Genomic DNA, 22,097 nt, shown 5'->3' on the forward strand with positions numbered 1-22,097 from the left:
GTGTGTAAAGATAGAAAAAAGGTCAACATATTTTTGAACATATTTTTGGAGACAGGGTTGTGATCATAGTAAATCCTGTAACAGAGTCCTAACAGGACACTTCACTGAATTGAACCCAGACCAACGACGTCCCGGATGTGACCAGATAAGTGTTGACTTCCAAAGTCATGATGTAGCTGAGGTCCTGTGCACTGGTTCCCATTTGACTAGTGCTGTTATTTGAAAAACAAAGATGAACCAGGACCCCATTTCCAGTTTGAACCCAGTCATCACTGTAAAGGAGCTGAACTCATTTCTGTACAGTCAGTTCAACTGGCTGTTAATAACAAATAAAACCAGACAGCACATAAATAACCAGTTAGTGTTTTATTGTGGAGTTGATTATGTAGATGATGTGATTGTGCTAATTAATTGGACCAGTTTGGTCCAGATCTGGGTAAGCCGACTGATTCTTTTTCCAACATTTGTCACTAATATGATTTATGTGTTGGACCCACTCCCCCCTCCTCTGCAGTCTGACAGTGTCTCTGCTTCTAACCGGCTCTGACTCTGCAGCACTTCTTCGTAGCCTCGAGTGAAGAGTTTTAATGGAGGCTGCTGTCAGAGAGCTGCAGTGATCTGATTCCCTCTAAAGACTCCCTCCAGACGTACGCTGCAGCTCCCTCCACAAACTCTTCACATCCAATCAGCTTCTTCACATAACAAACTGAAACTCTGCAGACTGAAGTGTCACCTCCTTACGCAGTCTCACATCCAGAAAAGACAAAGAAAAGGAACTTCAGGCTGTTTCTAAGGTCCTGGTCCGCTGGAAGAACAGGATGTTTATAGTTTAAAAAGCTGCAGACGAGCTCGGTGTGTCAGTCTGCAGAAATCAAGACATAGTGTAGAGACGGATGGATTAAAAAACAGCTGGATGGCTTTAAACCTAATATGACTTAATGTAGTTCACCGATGTTAAAGACTAACAGGAAGTAGACACAGGAGACGTGGAAGTAAAAAGGCAGATTATGTATGTCAAGACTATTTTTACACTTTATTAAGTTGTCTAAGGACCTTTATTAAAGCCTAAGACAGCAGTACAGCATCGTTTCACTCAGCCAGATACCATCTATACCATCAAAGCTTCTGATGGCAGCATCCAAACCTCCAGTGAGAACTTTAAAATGTGTTTAACCCCCCATCAAAGATAATTATGAGGAGAAATGTGAATTGTGGGGGAACAAGGATCTGAAGGCCTGTCCACCCAATTATCACCATGAAAGAGCCTTTTGACAAACAGCTTGAGTTAGCATCCACAATGTGTTTGCTCCAACTGAAAACAGAAGCTGGGATCGTTTAGCAGATCGCAGCCCGGCTGTTGTTTGCTGGGAGCACATTTCTAATTGTGTTCCCCCTGACAGTCCTGGGTGGAGCATGGGGAGGGGGTGAATTCCCTCAGTGAAGCATTGGTTTGGGCAGCGGAGCGTTCAGTCACAGCCGGTGACCTAGAAATGTTGCTGCGATCTCTAATAAAGGAGAAGAATCAGGACAACAAAGCTCTTATTCTCCTCCCGGACCACAGAGGAGATTATACAGGCAGGACGACCGCGCCGGACCAGGATGCCAGAGCACAGAGGGGGACGGGTCCACCAGGAAGTGACTGTGGCTCCGTCAGGAATCAGCTGCTGGGGTGTGTTTACTGTGAGGCCTCAGGGTGGAGATGCAATCAGTCCATCTGTGATGAGTTGGACGCCCCTGATCTTGTGTCGAGTCGAGTCGCAAGTCACAAGTTTCAATCTCAGCCACCGTTAGACCCCAATAACTCACAATTACACTGTTACTGACATGAGACCAGACTCACACTGACTGTTGTAAAGATCTCTGACTGTTGTAAAGATCACTGACTGTTGTAAAGATCTCTGACTGTTGTAAAGATCTCTGACTGTTGTAAAGATCACTGACTGTTGTAAAGATCTCTGACTGTTGTAAAGATCTCTGACTGTTGTAAAGATCAGTGACTGTTGTAAAGATCACTGACTGTTGTAAAGATCTCTGACTGTTGTAAAGATCTCTGACTGTTGGAAAGATCTCTGACTGTTGTAAAGATCAGTGACTGTTGTAAAGATCTCTGACTGTTGTAAAGATCAGTGACTGTTGTAAAGATCTCTGACTGTTGTAAAGATCTCTGACTGTTGGAAAGATCTCTGACTGTTGTAAAGATCTCTGACTGTTGGAAAGATCAGTGACTGTTGGAAAGATCAGTGACTGTTGTAAAGATCTCTGACTGTTGTAAAGATCTCTGACTGTTGGAAAGATCAGTGACTGTTGGAAAGATCTCTGACTGTTGTAAAGATCAGTGACTGTTGTAAAGATCTCTGACTGTTGGAAAGATCACTGACTGTTGTAAAGATCAGTGACTGTTGTAAAGATCTCTGACTGTTGTAAAGATCACTGACTGTTGTAAAGATCACTGACTGTTGTAAAGATCACTGACTGTTGGAAAGATCACTGACTGTTGGAAAGATCTCTGACTGTTGGAAAGATCACTGACTGTTGGAAAGATCTCTGACTGTTGTAAAGATCTCTGACTGTTGTAAAGATCTCTGACTGTTGGAAAGATCACTGACTGTTGGAAAGATCTCTGACTGTTGGAAAGATCACTGACTGTTGTAAAGATCTCTGACTGTTGTAAAGATCCCTGACTGTTGTAAAGATCACTGACTGTTGGAAAGATCTCTGACTGTTGGAAAGATCACTGACTGTTGGAAAGATCTCTGACTGTTGGAAAGATCTCTGACTGTTGTAAAGATCTCTGACTGTTGGAAAGATCTCTGACTGTTGGAAAGATCTCTGACTGTTGTAAAGATCTCTGACTGTTGTAAAGATCTCTGACTGTTGGAAAGATCAGTGACTGTTGTAAAGATCAGTGACTGTTGTAAAGATCTCTGACTGTTGTAAAGATCACTGACTGTTGTAAAGATCTCTGACTGTTGTAAAGATCTCTGACTGTTGTAAAGATCTCTGACTGTTGTAAAGATCTCTGACTGTTGGAAAGATCACTGACTGTTGGAAAGATCAGTGACTGTTGGAAAGATCTCTGACTGTTGTAAAGATCTCTGACTGTTGGAAAGATCTCTGACTGTTGGAAAGATCTCTGACTGTTGTAAAGATCAGTGACTGTTGTAAAGATCTCTGACTGTTGTAAAGATCTCTGACTGTTGGAAAGATCTCTGACTGTTGTAAAGATCTCTGACTGTTGGAAAGATCTCTGACTGTTGGAAAGATCTCTCTCTCTCTCTCTCTCTCCATCATTCTGTGAAAGCTGCACAAACCCTGAAGAGATCGTAGACATGAAATATTCATACAGCACACAACAGTCCAGCTGTTCACCAGAGTTACTCGGACGCCGGATTCTGAAAGACCAGCTGATGCTGATGAGTCCTGAATATGGATGAGGGGACGTGGAAATAAGTCAGACATACAATCTCCCTGTGCTCTGGTCATCAGTCAGTCATCCTGCTCCACAATGAGCGTGTTTCAGCTCTGGACTCTCACATTCCAGACACCACTGTGTTGTATTTTACTACTCACACTGTCGTTGAATGAAACTCGACTTTTTTGTGTGTTTACTTGCACACGGAGTCCTGTTTCCCATTGTTTCTGACTGGTCTGACTCACCTGATCCTGATTCTGTCAGATTTCAACAGGTCTTTGAAAGAATTTCTCCAAATGTCCTGTATCTGGTGCCAGACATCGTTCTGTCCATGAAACCTCTTAGACAATGAGAACAGCATTTACTCACAGAGTGAAATGAATGAATGAATCTGTATTGAGTTGATTTATTTTTGGTGAGTATTGAACATCACAGTCTGAGTTGCTTTAGATTTCTACGTGTACACTTGCAGATATTTTCACCATATACTGTAAGTCCCTGTTCAGAAAAGCCAACGTATTTAATGTAATTGATATTAGAATAATGTTATCTGCGGTGTTGGTGAGAGCTCAGTGCTCAGGAGCCGTGTCTCAGATCCCTGTTGTGTGAAATCTGAAACAGCAGCAGAGACACGACGATCACAGGCGGCCGCTAGAGGAGGAAAATGTTTCTGACAGCAGAACTGAAGACAGATGGAAATCCTGCTGCCTCGAGGACACAGAGACACAATCAGAGACAGTACGATCAGTGACAGGCTGACAGGTCCACAGCCCACACATCATCATATCAGAAACATAAACTCTCAGATTCCTAGTTTCATTTGTACATGCAGGGGAATTGGTTTTAACATGATGTGAAATAAAACACAGCGTTCTCATGTAGCACTCAGAACAATGTTCTGATCTCTTTGACAAAGTTTTTAAATGACTCAACAGAAAACAGGAAGAGTGTAGTTCCCTGTGTTGAAGAGTCAGTCGAGTGGGGTCAATGTCCACTGATCATGTGTGAATGAAGCTGAAACTGAAGGAAAACACAGCAAATGAAGAATTAAATAAACGTGGAGACATGAGTCCATCAACTTAAGTATAATTATGAATGTGTGTGTTATCTACTGCACATTGATTTGACCTTAGACCCTCAAATGGGGTTTGTAACGTGTCACTACAAGCTACAGAAATAACACTTGATTAGATCGGATTTGATTTCAGGTACTGTTACTTTCATTCTGTGTTACTGTAACTTCCAGGTTCAGTCTCACTGTTGTGCAGCTCAAACATTAGTTTGAGGACAAGAAACGAAACAGATGAGTTTTCACTGTAGTTACTAATAAACGTTTTTCTCTCTTTGATTCTAAACAGGAGATTTCTGCAGAAACCTCATGCCTTATACCTCATATGTTACAAGTGATTGTTCTCATGCATCAACATGGTTTGACGCTGCTTCTGCAAACTGTTGTTTCACTCAGTCTGTATTAAAGTTCAGTTTAATGTTGTGGTGATTGAATCAGGAGCAAAGATCTCAAATCTTTTCAATCATGCAGGGAAAACTCTGAAGTTCTTCCTGGTTGCTGATCATGTTTCAGCCTGCTGAGTTCAAAGACGCACCTCCGACCCTGACAAGCACAGGAGTAAATAGGTGAGTATGTGGAACGATTGGTTCTTCACTGTGAGAAACGTCTGTTATTAAGTGAACCTGTAATTATGAAACCAGCCAGGAAGGAGTGTGAGAATCTGAAGTGAGAGCAGAGCTCTGCCTCCTCCTGCAGGACAACAACCTCGACTGCAGCATGACTGAGTCTGACTGTTTTGCAGCTTCCTGTTTTATTTGATGGACGAAAAAACTCTCACGGCCTCGAACGCACCCACTTATAATGTGTGAAAATGTATTCTCTGTTTTTAACAAGCCTCTAGTGACTCCAACTGTGTCGTCCTGAGATCTTAGAATCTCGATGAGCATCCTCTGCTGGCAGGTTGGTGCTACAGTCTGAGACCTCTCTAAATGATTCTATCCCATCATTGTGGAGAATACAGTGTGACTTTACTTTATACATTTGTTTTAAAGTAAAAGTAAACTCTTACTGTATCTGATCCGAGAAGGGCCAGAGTCACATTTACTGGTGTCATTTGCAAAATATTTTATAATATAAATAAACTGTTTAACGTATAAGATGACATCATTTTTGTAATTTCTTTAATGCAGATGAACACATCATCAAACCCATTAAACCCAGATCAGTTTGATGGTGGTCGGATGAACCAGTCTGGCTGAACATCTCGACCCCGCGTAGCACTGACAGGTGAAGTTTTCAGCCCAGTCGTCCAGGTCGGCTGCAGAGGGGAGACCCACCGCCACGTACTTCCTGTTGGCCCGCAGGATGCTGAAGTAGGCGGGGTTCAGGTGCAGGTAGTGGTTGGAGTCGTACCTCTTCCTTACACACCGGCCCTTCCACTGGCACAGGACCTCGCTGCAGAGCATGGCGGCCGCAGTCACGTTGGCGATGTAGGGGTTGAAGGTGGACGTCAGGTACTCGGACAGAGACTGACAGGCAGCCTGCAGGGGGCGGGGTTACAGGTGAGACTCAGGTGTATTAGAGCAAAGAGGAAAGGTCATTTGGGTTGAGCTTAGTTTAAATTAGGACTTGTAGGTCTGACATAGTAAGAGGTTACATGAATAGAATGTTTAAATTAATCTTTTGAAGGTGTTTTGAATATATTAATTCTTATTTATTTAGTAGCTTCTGAATTTCACACTGGATAATAACTAGTAGGTTTAGTTATAATAAACGTGATGGATTGACATCAGGACAATATTTGAATTGTGTTGAAATGTCAGAAAATGGAGGTTGGAAGTAGAAACTCTTAGTTCTAATCAAGTACAATCACAGAGTTTCCTGTGGAAAAGTGATTTGAGATTAAACACGTTTGTCTTCACAGCGAGGAGACACTGCAGCGACTGAAGGAAGCTTTCCTGTTGGTGTCATGACGGGTGCTACATGATGTTTCTACTCCACAGTGACTGAGGGATTTGAGTTGTCGACAGGGTAAAAAGACCAAACTTCATCGAACCCTTTAAGACAACACACACACACACACACACACACACACACGGAGGTGAAGACACATCTTTCAGCAGCGATAACACGTTTTCTCCTAAAAGAGGAAACGAGGGCAGTTGAAGTATTTGCTGATTAAAGCCTGGTCACTGTGGGGAGTGATGTGCACACAGCATTTTACCACAGCTGATTCTATCATTTCAGGTTACACACAGTTTGTTATCGTCACCAAGGAATCTGGGTCCTGGAAAACAGAAACACTTTTGTACTGAGACGATTTGATCCCTGTTTCTTCTGATGATGTTATGTCATGAAGGGATCACTGTTCAGCCACTACAGACAGAGGGAATCACTCTCACCACCTTTAAAACAAACAGTCTGCTGTCACCTTGTTGTTGTAATCTTTGGTTCCTCCCCACATTACCACCCCTGAAGCTCCCAGAGCTGCCGACTCTCCCACGGTGCTCACCAAGTCTTTCTGAAACACACGTAGAAGCTCTGTCACTTTTTATGACAAACATTTATTTTAATATATAAAATATGTTGACATGGAGTTCCTGTTCTTTACTTTTGTTATTTGTTCAGTTCCAAGTTGTCTTTTAATTTGCTGAGAGAGAGAGGATGATAGAGTTACACAGTCAGGACTGTCTGAGCACAAAGCAGGAGAGGCCACGGGACCCCAAAGTGGGCACTTACTGGTACCCAGGGGTTCTGACGTCCAGGTGAACGAAGCCCAGCAGCATCTAAAGAACCCTAAAATACATCAGCAGAGCATTCTGAAGGGAATCCTCACAGACTGGTTTGCAACAGAAACCAGAATGAACGTCTCCACTGAACTCCACACTTGGAATCAGTCAAGCAGGGACGGACCTCGGTCCTCCCAGCAATGGACTCTTCTCTCAGCTTCTGTTTCCTGCAGTCCATCCGACCCAGAGAACCCAGAGAACCCAGAGAACCCAGAGAACCCAGAGAACGTCTGAACCTGGATTTTTCTGGACTTGTCACAACACTCACTACCTTTTTTTTGGACATTGCACATTGTGTAAATCAACATCACGTTACACATGTCACCGTGTGTCAGCGTAGACTGTGTACATTGTGTATTGTGTGTGTATATAATAATATAGACTTTATATATCAACAGTCATCATATTCTTCATGGTAAATTTTCTTTCCCTCTATTTTTATCTTGTACAGTTTCTAACAAAGTGCATTTTTACCCTTGTATCGTTCAATTTCTGTTTGTTTAGTTTCAAACAGTATTTTCAGTATTTTAAATTTTCTGTCTTTTTTTAATCTATATTTTTATCTTTTCCACACAGACGGCCATAAAAACATCTTTCAACATCTCTGTGCATGAATGTGACAAATAACCTTGTTGTTTGGTATGTTTGAAGTGGCTGTACGTAAGAACTTAACATTATTTACACCTTGTTCAACGTCCTAGTGTTTTCTAATATCAAAGTTGTGTGTTGCACACATCATTCTATCTCTCAAAAAATGATTGTATGTAAATGTCCCTCTGCCATTTGCATGTTATGTATGTTTGCAGTTGGTTATTTACTGTTACTCATTGATTACAACTGATGATAATGATTTCTTTCTCTAGTCTGTTTTGTGATGTAGGCGGGATAAAGAACGGGGGCGTCCTCTTCCTGCAGACGTTCATCCAGGAAAGAGAGATTTCCACTTTCTACAGGTTTGTAAACTAACTTGCAGAAACAATTCTCAGATTTTATTTGTTGGGTTGAAATGTTGAGAAATGTTTTTGTTAGTAACCCTCGTCCATGGTTTCAGACGACACAGCTGCTGACTCTCAACTCTTAGAAGCATCTGAACACAGTGACCTTTGAACCCTGTCCCCATCTGGGTTTCAGTAATACTGGATACTTTATAAGCAGTTTTACTAATTTTGAGTAATCAGCCTCGCTCACCTGGCTCTGGAACTTCTCCCTCTGGTCTCTGTACAATGGTCTGGAGTAGACAAAGACTGGCATCACGTATGGACGTTTAGGCAGCGCCGCCACCCTCAGTGCCTCCTGGACACGGTTCCTAACAAAAAGTGCGGCTCGGGGGGAGTTCCTCAGGCCCAGGTGGAGGTAGACGGAGGGGAAGAGGGCAGTGCTGTGCTCCCACAGCCACAGCATTTGGTTATTCTGCTTCTGGGTCTTCACAGAACACTTTCCCGTGTACTCGGGTTCATTCCAGCCGTAGTTGAAGCAATTAGGGAACAGGTAGAAGCCCCAGCGGCGGCTTGGACGCTCGCCCACGCCGAGGCTGAGGGTTCTCTCCATGAAGCGGCGGCTGGCCTTCTGGAACTGATTCTTCGCCAGTTCAAAAATCTGCTTTGATGATAGAAATGGGGACATTTCTAGAGCATAAGCCAGGGACAGCTTCTGATAGATACGTTTCGATCCCCAGTTCTGGTCCCACAGTGGACGCCAAGACTCCCAGTCGATGACAGCCAGCCCAGGAGAGGAGTCCTGGGAGATGTAGTAATCTATCTGGTTCTGGGCCTTGGCCAGGTGCTCTGTTAGGTTACTGTTTTGGGGGATTTCTCCTCTGTAGCGCTTGCGTTTGATGACATCAACCTTCGGGTAGAGTCCGAGGCGGTCTTCGTAGAAGATGGTGAGAAACTGTCCAGGCACAGCAGCAGGCGTCGTGACTGCCTGGAAGGCCCCGGTGTCCAGCGGGATGTGGAGCCGTTGACAGCGTTCTGTAGGGATGTTCCAGATGGCCACAAAGGGGTGGTTGTGGATCAGCGGCGGCTCGGTCGGTGGTAGGGCGAGAACAGTAGTGATGGAGCCGATGGTATATACGGCGACCAAAGACAGGAAAGGAAGGACAATCATGATGGTTCTGGACAAACAAGAGCAGATCTTCATATTAAATTAAACAGATTCATTAAACTTTACGTAGCAAGAAAGACTCAAACCATCTGATGAGGAAAGTTCAGTCCACTGAATGATGATGAAGAATTCTGACCCGTTTCACAACTTACTATATTTTTAAATCTAGTTAAAGATGGAGGCCAACTAACTACCTGCATGTGAAGCAGAATAAACTTTCTTTTCACTGTTTCACCAGTAAAATCTTTTTTAACCAGATGGTTGACGAGTCTGAAAATATATTAAAATAGATAACACATAAAAATCATCTAAAACTAAAAGTCAGTTCTAAAACTGAATCGTCCAGATGTTCAGGAGACTTATTTCCAATTATTTTAATATAATAGTGAGACGACCGTGTCTCGGTTGGTAGGGGAGTCGTCGATGAACCCCAGGATTCAGCTAGATTGACTCCTGGTTTGTCCCTGGACCAGAAACTAAACCACAAACCCTTGGTGCCTTAATAACAGCCAACTATTATTATTATTATTATTATTATCATTATTATTATTGGTATTATTTGTGAGGTCCTACCTTTCTTCGGTGATCTGCGAAGACTGTTGAGTTTCTGAACTTCTCAGTTTTTCTGTTTCTGCTGCTTCATGTGTCAGAGGAAATGGTTTCTTCACATCAATCGTTATCTGATCAGCGTCCTCGTTTCTGATCTGGACTCATCGTTAGTGAGTTTGAGAAATGATGGATCAAATAGGGCAAATACAAAACCTTTTAAAAATGAAAAATTCAGTTGACATTGTCAGTTGTTCATGTTAAATGAAGTTTGTTGACTGTGCTGTGTCTCAGTGGAGATAATACAAAAACAGATGTTGTAGTGTTTCATACATACACAACCTGAATGAGGTACTTTTTTTCATTTTGGTACATTTTGCATTTCAATGTTTTCTTTTGTGCTTCCAGTGGCAAATTTTTAATGGATTCAAATCCAGTTCTTGCAAAACCACCAACAATTAGCAGAGTAACACAGTGTTGGTCAGAAACAGCAACAATGCATAAAGAGTAAAGATGACAACTCTGATTATTACAGTAAAAGTACATTTTATTTCAGCATTTCCATTTCTTTTTGTTTAAGAGTTTCTGTTTTGTTGTTGAACTTTTTCTGTGCATCCTTTTTCTTCTTTTTTTTATGCTAATGAGGGTTTATTCCGAAAGGTGGTTGACTTCTCTTCTCCATACCACACATTATTAGAATCAGTTTTTGAATTCTGTTCTTTTGAAACTGTTTTCAAACCATTTAATAGCAAATCGTGCGACGAGTGACCGCTCTGCCAACCAGAATCTGTGTTAGACCTTCAGTTTGTTTCAGGTTTTCAGCTGTTTCATATTTTTCATGTGTCATTGTTGGTGGGGAAGCAGAGACTGTCTCATCACTGTCCTCACCTCTTCCTCTTCTTAATGCATCTTATTTAGACAGAAACATGCAGCTTGTGGATCACGTGGTGAATCGTCTGTTTTCATCACGTTGTTTAACAAAAACACCACGAACATGTTGTAATAAGTAGAAGTTGGTTCTCTGCAGTCAGCTCCCCCGACATCTTCTCTTTGTGCACAGTCCAAAAGAAAACGAGAGACCCAGCTGTACTTTACAAGAGTCTTTACTTGCAGTGCATTTACATTCAGGTAACATTTTGTATGTGTTGCATAGGAAATGTTGCATATTTAGTTTCATGTTAAGAGAACAATAAGAACACAGTAACATCAAACAGTTACTGCATCGTGTGAGACCTGAAATTCACCTGAAGTCATGATTCACTTTAAACCAGGATTAGAGTTCAAGAGCTGCTACATGTTTAACTCGAGGGACCAGAAAGTTCCCAACCTGACCTGAACCCCTGCAGGTCCAGTCTGGATTAGGTTTGACCTAAGATGCCCCATGTGTCCGTTTGTGATAGTGTTTAGCAACAAATTACCTTGAATGTGCGTCTTCCCCCGAGTCCACAGGCCTTTTCTGCAGGTTCCTGGTCAAGTGTCCAATGCTTTTGTTTACTCACTGAAACATTTAGATATGTTTGCACTAACCTGAGTGAAGGATTTGCACTTTTCCTCAAGTCAGCCCTCTATTCTAAACCAACAGCTTCCATAAAAAGTAGGCAAAGAAAACCAGGTCATGTATGTGCCACATTTTCCATCCTGTTCAGTGCCTCGTCATATCTACAGTACTGTACGTCATATCAAGAGGAAATATAATGACAAACTAATCCCAGGCCTCCATATAATCACTGAAACACACTTAATCACACACTTACAAAGCTTTTAAAATAAATCAGTCCACAGTTTAACACTCTACAGTATCTCAGGTGCAGTGTGTTTGGCTGAAGTTAGTCTAATGGCCACTAGATGGGGCTCAAAGCAAACTGCTCCAGTAAAACCACTGGTTCCCAGTTTGTTTTTGGTTGTCGTAAAAACCTGGCACTGCACATTTCATAAGCATCATACAGCACACAAGATTTTCTTAATGTCACAACTTTAGATTGTGGCTGCAGTGTTTAAAAAGAGCAGCACACCAGTCGAGAGAAACTCTTTTGATGAGAGTTTAGAGAAACTCTTCTCGTTTGCAGTGTTTCTTTACACCTTGTTTGAAGAAGAATCAACTTTTGAATTGAAGAATCATGAATTTAAAGATAATTTCTGTATGTTTTCTTACTAAATCTTTTACAGTTGACTTTCTAAACAGACGTTAACGAGTGCAGCACCAGCTGAATGATGCAGAACAAACCTTCAACACATAATAATCTTTACTTGCAGCCATACTGAGAATTTGATAAGTGTTTTAAAGGAGGTGCTTCTTGGACTATCCAGGAGATAAAATGACAACGTCCTGGGTTCAAGTCGGTCTCCATCTTAAATAAAACACACAGCATCATATGACTGTCTTTACTAAATAGAAGTTCATCAGCAGCAACGCCATCAGGAGCTGAAGGCTGCAGCTGGTTGAGGGTGCAGTGCTCTCCTCTCCCTCACACTGTTTGCCCTGCTCATCCTCCCACTCTATCCTCTTCTTCTCCTTTTCCTCCTCCTCCTCCTTCCTCCATAGATCGTCCTCCCTCACTTTGTTGATGCTGTCACAGCGTTCACCCTCGTGGCCTTCGTAGCAGTGGCAGCGAAACCTTTCAGTCAACAGCTGCTGTTCGTGCAGAGAAGTCCACCCAGTGACGGTGAAGTCTGCGTTACCAGAGGAGAGGATCTGATAGTTGTCGGCACTCAGGTGGAGGTAATGGCGGGCCTGGGGGTCCCGGCGGACACAGCGGCCATTCCCTTGGCACAAGAAGTCACTGCAGACCTCAGCTGCTCGTGTCACATTGATAATGTACTGACCCAGGCGGTGGCTGAGGAAGGACTTCACCCTGGTGCAGTTATACTGTTGAAACACAGCAACACATCATGAGACTGACAGTAAAAGATTCTGTGTTGGTACCAGGATTATAATAGTTCACATCAGGTTGCACTCAGTTTTTAAAAAGCATCTGCTGATCTATCTACACTCTCTGAGATCATAATTAATGGTGTCAGATGCTGTTTAGACGGACTTCTTCCATGGAGACTGGATCACAGCAGGTTCTACAACACATGAATTATACTAAACAGTGACCACATGATGTCAACTTTCTATTGTCCAACTATTTACAGGAGCGGTTTGGCTGCAGGAAGGTTTTTACATGGAAATACACAGTTTGACAGCAGAAAACAATACACATGACGTGGATTTAAATATTCTTTGGGCGTCAGTGAATCATCAGCTGACTCACAGCCTATGAGGATCTTTTCCTTCTGTGAATCAGCTATTTAGTTTCATGGAAAGTGAGAGTGAGAAAGTGTGTTTTGTCTGATTAGAGGCAGAACAAACTAACCCCTACCCTGGATGAAGTCAGGTTTAGGTCGCCCCAGATGACGAATCCAGCAGCTCCTAAAGCAGCACTCTCCCCAATGGTGTGGATCAAATCTTTCTGCAGGAAACACACAGACGTCACATATTGAACATGAAACATGGTATTAAAACACACAACCTTTGAACATTCAGCTCGAAGAGGCTTAGGGTAAGAAAACACAGCAGTTGATGAGCTCTGTCTCCACTAGAGGACAGTAGTGAATATTACTAATAGTAATTCAGAACACCGACCTTCAGTCAGCACAAACAACCTCTGTTATCTAGTTTATTATCTATTTATTTGTCCTATACCATGTAAAACTTCTTCAAAATGCACAGGTAGGATTGAAATGTTAGTCTCTGCAGTTCTTAATTAATTTAAAGGAGCAACCTCTCAATCTAATTACCTGTCACTGTAAAGATGGGGGCCGGCTGTAGAGACTAGACTCATATTAACACGGGGTTATACTTCCTGGTTGGGGATTAATTTCAGTCTGCAGACAGTAAGTAGATCTGTTGTTCATACTGTCTAATCATTTAGTTTTGTATATTAGCATCTCCACAGTGCTAACATGCTCTGTAAATGGGGGGAAACACTGTGGGTCAGGTAATTACAGCTAAACAGCACAACAACAAGGAAGGTACTGTTCTACTGGTTCTGCACTGCAGAGAGGAAATCCCACTGCATGTGAAACACTGTATCTGACAAATGTTTGCACTGCTATTTAAAAGGTTTTCTGCCCCAACACCAACCATCTGTTTTCACTGATGAAGCACCAGACTACAATCTAAATTTCCCCAGGACCACTGCAGTAACTTAACACCTCCTAGATAGTAAAACAGCCCCTCTTCACTCTTACTGTTGTGAGGAAGGACAGGGCCTCTTCTCGGTATCCCAGCCTCAGGTATACATAGGTGGGGAGCTCATACTCCCTGGAGGTCAGCGAGGCAACACGCAGTGCCTCTCGGATCCTGTGCTGGGAGAAGTGCAGGTTGCTGATGCTGTTGCTGTGTTTTTTCCTGATTGCCACAGAGGGAAACAGAGCAGTGCTGCTGTTCCACAGCCACCGCAGCTCGTCATTCCTCAGTCTCTCCAGCAGGGGGCACAAGCCCGTGTAGTTCTGCTCATGCACATTATAGTTATGGCAGTCGGGGTAGAGGTAGAAACCCCAGAGGCCACTGGGGCGGAGACTGGTCCCCAGCTGAATGGTCCTCTGCATGAATATTCGGGCGCTTTTCTCAAAGCGGCGTCGTGCCAGCTCCTCCACCTGCTGCTCCGTCACGTTCATGTAGGCCCTGGCTGTCAGCTCCCTTGACTTCTGCCGGTAGATGTCTTTTTTGTGCCAGTTCCGGTTCCACTGAGGCCTCCAGAACTCCCAGTCGATGACAGCCAGGCCACGAAAGTCCTCTCGGGGTATGAAGTGGGTGATGTCCCGGTAGGCCTTGAGCAGGTGCCGGTCCAGACTGCAGTTCTGCGGCAAGCCGCCATGCACTGGAGCACCCTGCAGGGTGTAGTGGGGGTAGGAGCCCAGCCGGTTGGCGTAGAAAATGGTCACATTCTGGCCTGTCCAGTCTGCCCGTGGGCTCCCGTGAATGTGGAAGAGCCGGTCGAGGTTGGTGGTGATGTTGTACTTGATAGTGCACATGTCCAGAGGAGCATTCCAGGCGGCGATGAAGGGCTTCCGGCCAATCAGAGGCAGTTTGGCAGGTTTCTCACTGAAGGTGGTTTGGAAGAGCAGCAGCAGCCAGCAGCAGGTGAGGGCGACAGGTAGGACATGGTGGGAGGAGGATGCCCTGCCCACTGACACCACAGGCATGCTGGGCTTCAGGAGGGGCAGCTGTCGATCATCCTAAGAGAGTCAGACACAAAACAGAAACTCAAGTCAATGCTTTTCTAGTTTTCATGATCACAGATATTGAGGAACCAGGTCTGTGATTGGTTGAATTATACGTGAAAGGTCATTAGGGTTGAGGTGTTTTTAGCTTTGTCACCTTTTCAATGAAAATACCTGTAACACATCTTCCAAGTGATGATATATGCATTTCTGAGGGCCCAGCAACGTAATCATTTGTGCTGACGAAACACAGAGTCACATTCATATTCCAACATCATTTAGAAAATAATAGCAACATTTTCCCAACAATATGTGTTTCGGGGTTTATACAACCAAATGGCACAAGATAAACTAAGACTGGAGTAGCAGTATCATTGATCTGTTGTATCTGGAAGAAGAAACTAGTAGCATCAACATCGAGGAGTTTTTGGTGAACATCTTTATCTCATCTTCCAATGTCAGTGTTTCCACTACAGTCAAAATACTGGACTCATAAATGGAACCCATCTCCTGTTTATTCCCTTCTTCCTCTAGCATGAGTAGAAAATCTAAACCTTACACTAACTTACAGGTCAGTAGTGAGGCTGAAGGCTGTTTAAACACATACAACACATAAACTTCTGTAATAAAGTTTACATTGACCCTCTGTCACATCTCCTGCAGCAGACAGACTGAACCAGGGCTTTTAGTGACTGTGAAATGTTTCAGCCTGTCGGCAGAAGTCTCTTCCACTTTATTTGACCTTCTGACTGTTTTTATATTTTATTTGCTTGATGACTTCATTGAAGTTTGATGAGCTCAATGGTTCCTCTGCATTTCACTTCAATTGGTCATCCATAATTTCTCCATATAAATAAACATCTGTTTTACTGTTTTCTCTTCTTTACTGAGCTCAGTAGTGGATCACAAACGTTTTAGCTTTAGTTTTTACACGTGCTCTTAGTTTTTCCATGTTAAAGTCTGAAAAAGCATCTGGGATGTGTTCAGCATGCTAAATCTAATTTATCTACTCCTCCAATTCAATAGACAGATACAACATCATCTGTCTGATGTCTGTTTCCTTGACAACCATTTTGATAACAGATTAGGTGTTTTATGTTTCTAATTCAGTGTCTAATCTTTGGGAGCATCAGGGTAAGAAGCGAGGTGGTGAAGTGATGCACCCATCATGTCTAGTACCTACTGTGGGGGAAGTTCATATATTCCAATACGACAATGTCAGGACTCATCAGACTCAAATTGTGAAAGGGTCCAGACGTTAACCTCATTTAGCATCTTTGGGATGTGCTGGAGAAGAATTTGAGCAGCAGAGATCTGACTCTCCATCATCAAAACAAGATCTAGGTGAAAAATTAATGCAACTCTGGACGAGAATAAATGTTGTGACCCTGCAGAAATGTATTGAAACGATGTCACAGTGAAGGAGTTCAGTAATCAAAGCTAAAGAAACAAAATATTATAGTGTGTGTGTGTGTTTGGACGGGCAGTGTAGTTCATTTACATAACACCCAAAGGTCAGAGGTCAAAGAGAGGAAACCAGTTGACACCCAGAGATTGGAACGAGGACTTTAGCTCTACAGGCCGTTGCTTTCCTGTCCACATCTAGTCCTCCTCAGACCAGAGCCGAAGCCTCAAGCCACAATGACAGGCTTCACTGCCAAATGTCTTTGTGAGTTTCAGTGTTTGCTATGTCTCTGTGTCCCAAATATCCAGGCACAGAGCAAACAGACCAATCAGATGTCTGACTTCTGTGTTTAGTCAGTTTCTTTCTGAGTCAATCAGTGGGATTCGACATTTTATTTACTTTCCCACCAACCACTGCACTGGTTGGCTTTTCATTACCATACTAATGGCTTTAAAGGTGAGACAATCTGATGGCACTATTTGGACTTTGATAACCTGTTAATGTTTCTTCTTAGTTGTAATAAATAAATCTACTGTTAAGGATAATATCTTGATCATACACAATGTCATTTTTGCATCTTATTCGCTACGAATTAGCTAATGCTAACAGATCCTGAAGTCACACAGTAATCACAGTCGAACAGGGAAGAACCAGAGAAGTTGTTCTAATTTCAAATCCAGACATGCAGAAACTAGTTAAACGTTATTTACCTGATGATCCAGTAGCAGGTTAATGTGCAGTCGTGCGTGACAGCAGCACAGATGCAGATGTAAATGCATTTTTTAAAACAGTCTGGAGGATTCTTGAGAAGCACGATAAGGCATCTGTTGTTCTTTGAATTTTATAGAAAATTTCTGAGGTATGTTGGTTTGGAATCAAGGTTTTTTTCCTGTCTTTGTGTTCCTGCCAGTTTCCCCCTGTAGGCTTGGAAATAATTTGACTGCTGCACTGAGAGCAGATCATTTTTCAGAGTTGCCCATATTGAAGTAGTAAATGCATACATGTGGGTTAATGCCTGTCAGAATCTGAAACCACTTCCATATGAAGTCTGGCAGAGAGCAGAGCAGATAGGAACATGTCTGATTACAGCCAATCCCTCTAACACAACTGACATTTAGATATTTTGTTTCCTTTTTAAGTTTCATTACTGATGATTTTCAGTCTCGGCACTTACATCTTATCCTGGCTGGATGATATCGAGGTGTGACAGCTCTTTGTTTGCCATCATATATCATGTGGAGAGTCAAAAGAAACCTCACCGTGGATGGACTAATTAAAACAGCGTGACAATCATTAGGGTACCATACGCACAGAAAAGCCATGTGGCCACAGTGTAGGGCCTCCTGGGAGTCGTAACTGGGTTCTCGTGTTCCAGTCGATGGTTCTTATCACGATAAAAGATAAAATGAACGGCCCCTGGTTAAACATATTGTAGTTCATGTTTAAAGTTTGGCTTCGCGTCTGGATTATTTATCCAGACGTGCTTGGAACCCTGAGCCTGGTCTGGCATCGATTAAGATAAGAGTTTGTTGACGTCTGTGGCTTTCGTGGAATGGCTCCATTCATTTGACAAGGAATAGAGACACCATCTAATTTTAAGTGTCTCTGTTGGAAAATGTGGGGTGAATATGAGCCACAGCCTTTGTCTGAAGTTTAGCATCTTCAGGTTTTTAGCAGCTAATGACGATGCGGGTCACAGGCCTGGGCAAAAGGAGATTCAAGGCAGGAATGTTGGCACACCACCTCACGTTCTCTGCACAGTCGATAACAGGGAAGTTTGTGATCTTTTATCTGTGTGTTCACGCGAGAATGGGAAGAAAGCCAGTTTCTATCTTTGGCGTATGGCTCAGAGTGCTGCTGTGCAACCTCAACAACCTCAGCATCCTCAAAAGGCTCATTTTACACAAGTTGCTCCTGGAACATGAGTGAATTTCATGCTCAAAGAAAGCATTTGGAATTCAGGAGTAAATGAGGCCGACGGCTTGATGGAAACATTTCTAAGAGGATCAAAAGACGAAAACACTGAGCATATTCAGAGATGCCAGGAGAGGGAGAAGCATGTTCTGGATCAAGCTGAACCCCTGATGGAAGACCAAAGGCCGGAAGCCAACTTAACAGATTCCCTCACATATGCCATCTGTCACAGAAACATGCACCAACCCCAACCGGACATTACCGAGAACACACTAATTAGTGTGATTCTGTCCATTTGAATGTTTTACACCATGAATGCATTCTAAATTCCATACTGTTATTTATTAATCATTAGCAGATACACATTGTTTAAGTCTCTGCAAGAAAAAAAAAAACACTTCCTAGACGGAGGGAAAGCAAACTGAAAACTGATGGTATGATTCAAACTTGCCTTAACTTCTTGTCAAATCTTGGGTTGTGGGTTAAACATCACGGCTCAACAGCAGAATCCACAGACAAGTTGAGCTTGATTAATTCTGACAAGTCTACAGTAACAGTAGGATAGGAGAGGTTTGGATGCTACACAGAATTTATGGCTGCAGACAGATTAGTTTTAGTTTGTGCATTTTGGTAACTATTTGGTAATTATTCATGGGAGCTGTCATTTTTGAAGTACTTATCATTTTACTTAGTTAAAGTCCACTTCCCTGCTTGTTTTCCAACTATCCCTTCCCTATCCACAGCTAATTACCTGGATCAGGTGTGTTCAGTCAACCCAGAGCTCAAAGACACCATCTCAGATAAGGATAGGGTGAGGGAAGACACAGGGAATTGACATCTTCAGCTTCTGAATGACTGAACACACCTAGTCCAGGTAATCCGTAGGGGTACTGTACAGCAGGGATAGTTGGAAATCCACTTTTCCTTATCAACAATTATCTGCTAGGTTTTGTAAAAATGTGGAAATACACAGTGCTGAGTAGATATCTGCTGTCAATCCTGATCTTATGCTGAAGCTTATTGGCTTCAGTTGGATAAAACATGTGACAATGTAGTAAAGAGTTTATCAAACAGAAAGTGCTTCATCAGATCAAGAGCTCAGAAGAGTCCGTGCAATGCTTCAACTGCAATGGGAACAGAAATCCTTTCAACCAGACTCTGTCTTCAAACACACAGGAACATGACTCTGCATGAATCACACACAAAGCTGGTTGAACCATGTAAACCAGACCAAAGAGAAGCATTCTAACAAATATTCCGGGTGCCTCAAAGTGGTCACGGTCCGTGTTCCTCACGCAAGAGCCTGAAAACAAAAGCTGGAGAACGGGAACCACCACGGCTGAAATCTTTCCACCCAGCAGAGCCAAAGCTAATCACAGTGCCTGGTGAGCACAGAGGCTCCAGAAATCACTCTGCCAGGACAAAAAACATTGGTGAGTCTGGCTTTGTGGTGGATTCGTCAGATGTAGAAAACAGATGGATTACCTCAGAAGAAGAGAGGAGACAAACCATTGGGGGTTAAAATAATGAAAGGGAGGCAGAGAGAGTATTTTCTACACAATGAGCCTCTTGACTGCTGATGGATCCTTATTCACTCTTATGGGGTTTTTCCCCACAGTTTCCTTTTTCGTCTTTATCGGTTTGTTCGGCCTCTGCTAAGATCTGCATCTAACTGTATGTCAAATATTTGTTTTTTGCACAAACAATTCATGATACATCGAGTGTGAATTAGAATCAAAATGTTTTAAATGTTAATGTCTATTATCTTCAAACATACTGTAACTAAGATTAGCAAGCAAACCTGACATGTTACAGTATAACAATAAACAGTGCTCTCTAGTGGACAAATGATAACAAATGTACCACATATACACTGATACAGTACCAGTGGAAAGTACTGTAGGTGGACAATGTCTGTCTGATCCAATCAGATGTATTATTATTATATATCATACACACACATATACAGATTGACCCTGTTCCAGAGTGATGGGAGCATCAGACTAAGAAGAGAGGCAGGTGAAGTGATGCTCCCATCATGTCTAGTGTCTACTGTACAAGCCTGTGGGGGCAGTGCTATGATCTGGGGCTGCTGCAGTTGGTCAGGTCTAGGTTCAGCAACATTATGTGTCCAAAGAATGAAGTCAGCTGACTACCTGGATATACTGAATGACCAGGTTATTCTAACAACGAGGATTCATTGAGCTCAAATTGTGAAAAAGTGGTTCAGTGTCGACTCTCCATCATCAAAACAAGATCTTGGTGAAAAAATAATACAACTGTGGACGGAATAAATGCTGAGCCATTGCAGAAGCTTATTGAAACGATGCCACAGAGTGTGTGCCTTTTTTTTGTGCGTATATATATTTATACACACACACACACACATATACATATATATGTGTGTGTGTGTGTGTGTGTGTGTGTGTGTGTGTGTATGAGAGAGCTTACATATATGCAATATATATAATATTTCTCGTCACTGCAGAGCTTGGTGCACCTCCTCCTCCCTGCTCCGGCAGATCTTTAACCTCAGATACTTAACCCTCGGTCTCTCTGTGGAGGACAGGCTGCAAAACAACATGCTCCTATAAACAGGAGAGAACTTTTTATAGCAGGCTGTGATGAACTTTAATCCTCCTGCTCTCACTGACATTCCTTGACGAACGTGCTCTCATGCTGTCGCTCTTCTATTTACTGTAGAACCTCATAAGTCCGAGCATCTTCTAATTGACTGAAACTGTATATTAATGGGATCTTTACGTCTCTGTGATGAGCAGCGTCTGAGCAGACAGTTGATGCCTGTTGGGTAAAAACACCACTGCGTGACTTAAAAATGTGCTGCTGTGCACCCAGTTTCTAAATGAGAAAAACCTTTTCCATTGTAAGGGTATTGTTTATGGTGAGCCAACATTCTTGACTTGAGCGTGCCCCTCTCATCCTCCCCCTTCCTGCATCACCCAAAACAGACTCTCAGTCCATCCTGTAACACCCAGGGTTGCCGCCTGCCTCAGGGTTTAAAAGACTTGTCTCATGCATCTCGTGCTTTGTGCAGCAAAACAAAAGCTTTATAAAGTCAAGCCTGATTTTTTTAGACTGATAAAAATTAAACACACTGTTAGAAGCTTAGCCTCTCACCTGTCGATGCTACAAACTGACCAATAATTAGCAGTCCGAGGTGAGCTGGGGGTCTCTCCTTTTGGGTCACCGCAGGGATCATGGTGGCCCTCAATTCCATACGTCCAACAAGCCAGCATTCATTTTCTCTGTCAGTGTGAAACACAAGACATCCACACTTATATACGGCCCAGAGAGGAAAAGAGAGGGAGGAGAAAGCGTCACCACCACAACACAGCGATTAGGGAGCAGAGAGGGAGGGAGGGGGAGTGGAGAGAGAGAGGGAGATTTTAAATCCCTGTGAGTTTTCTGAGCTCCTCTGAGGTCTGATCCTCTCTGGAAGAAAAGTCTCAACTCATCCACTTTAGTCAGCATCAGGATGACAGATGCCAACAAAATCCGTTCACTGTACAAACTGCACATATCGTGTGTGTGTGTGTGTGTGTGTGTGTGTGTGTGTGTGTGTGTGTGTGTGTGTGTGTGTGTTAAGTATAACACTGTATATTCTACAATTCAGCATAAGAGTGGGAAAAGTTACCGGTATTCAGTTTTAACTTATTACTTTTACAATTCTATAAATATCATGTGTCAACA

General features: G+C 42.8%; 2 protein-coding genes across 5 annotated transcripts; both read right to left on the minus strand.

Annotated features, from left to right (window-relative positions):
- Nucleotides 1-5,585: 5,585 nt before the first annotated feature.
- On the minus strand, nt 5,586-9,934 carry spam1 (sperm adhesion molecule 1). Its single transcript, XM_026364705.1, has 4 exons — nt 9,887-9,934; nt 8,399-9,323; nt 6,853-6,942; nt 5,586-5,962 (listed from the first exon to the last, which is right to left on the minus strand). The coding sequence occupies exons 2-4, from the start codon at nt 9,314-9,316 to the stop codon at nt 5,633-5,635; spliced, it is 1,338 nt and encodes a 445-aa protein (XP_026220490.1). The 5' UTR covers nt 9,317-9,323; nt 9,887-9,934; the 3' UTR covers nt 5,586-5,632.
- An 880-nt stretch (nt 9,935-10,814) lies between these two features.
- On the minus strand, nt 10,815-21,642 carry LOC113165341 (hyaluronidase-4). Of its 4 annotated transcripts, none has more exons than XM_026364760.1 (4): nt 21,546-21,642; nt 14,093-15,082; nt 13,216-13,311; nt 10,815-12,725 (listed from the first exon to the last, which is right to left on the minus strand). In XM_026364760.1, the coding sequence occupies exons 2-4, from the start codon at nt 15,047-15,049 to the stop codon at nt 12,228-12,230; spliced, it is 1,551 nt and encodes a 516-aa protein (XP_026220545.1). In that variant the 5' UTR covers nt 15,050-15,082; nt 21,546-21,642; the 3' UTR covers nt 10,815-12,227. The 4 variants fall into 4 exon arrangements, with proteins under 4 accessions (XP_026220545.1, XP_026220544.1, XP_026220543.1 ...); XM_026364759.1 differs by having other exon boundaries at nt 21,525-21,636; XM_026364758.1 differs by lacking the exon at nt 21,546-21,642 and adding an exon at nt 17,183-17,261 and having other exon boundaries at nt 13,222-13,311.
- Nucleotides 21,643-22,097: the final 455 nt, after the last annotated feature.

This window comes from Anabas testudineus, chromosome 6 (assembly GCF_900324465.2).
Source record: "Anabas testudineus chromosome 6, fAnaTes1.2, whole genome shotgun sequence".
NCBI lineage: Eukaryota > Metazoa > Chordata > Actinopteri > Anabantiformes > Anabantidae > Anabas > Anabas testudineus.

Excerpts from the sequence above, each read along its gene's own strand:
- spam1 (XM_026364705.1), bottom strand. The coding sequence starts at position 9,316 with ATGATTGTCCTTCCTTTCCTGTCTTTGGTCGCCGTATATACCATCGGC. Across the intron at positions 6,943-8,398 it reads GGGAGAAGTTCCAGAGCCAG|AAAGACTTGGTGAGCACCGT; the intron begins GTGAGCGAGGCT and ends CGTGTGTTTCAG. Across the intron at positions 5,963-6,852 it reads CCAAAGATTACAACAACAAG|GCTGCCTGTCAGTCTCTGTC; the intron begins GTGACAGCAGAC and ends CGCCCCCTGCAG.
- LOC113165341 (XM_026364757.1), bottom strand. The coding sequence starts at position 17,251 with ATGCATTTACATCTGCATCTGTGCTGCTGTCACGCACGACTGCACATT. Across the intron at positions 13,312-14,092 it reads CCCTGTCCTTCCTCACAACA|AAAGATTTGATCCACACCAT; the intron begins GTAAGAGTGAAG and ends TGTTTCCTGCAG. Across the intron at positions 12,726-13,215 it reads TGACTTCATCCAGGGTAGGG|TATAACTGCACCAGGGTGAA; the intron begins GTTAGTTTGTTC and ends GTGTTTCAACAG.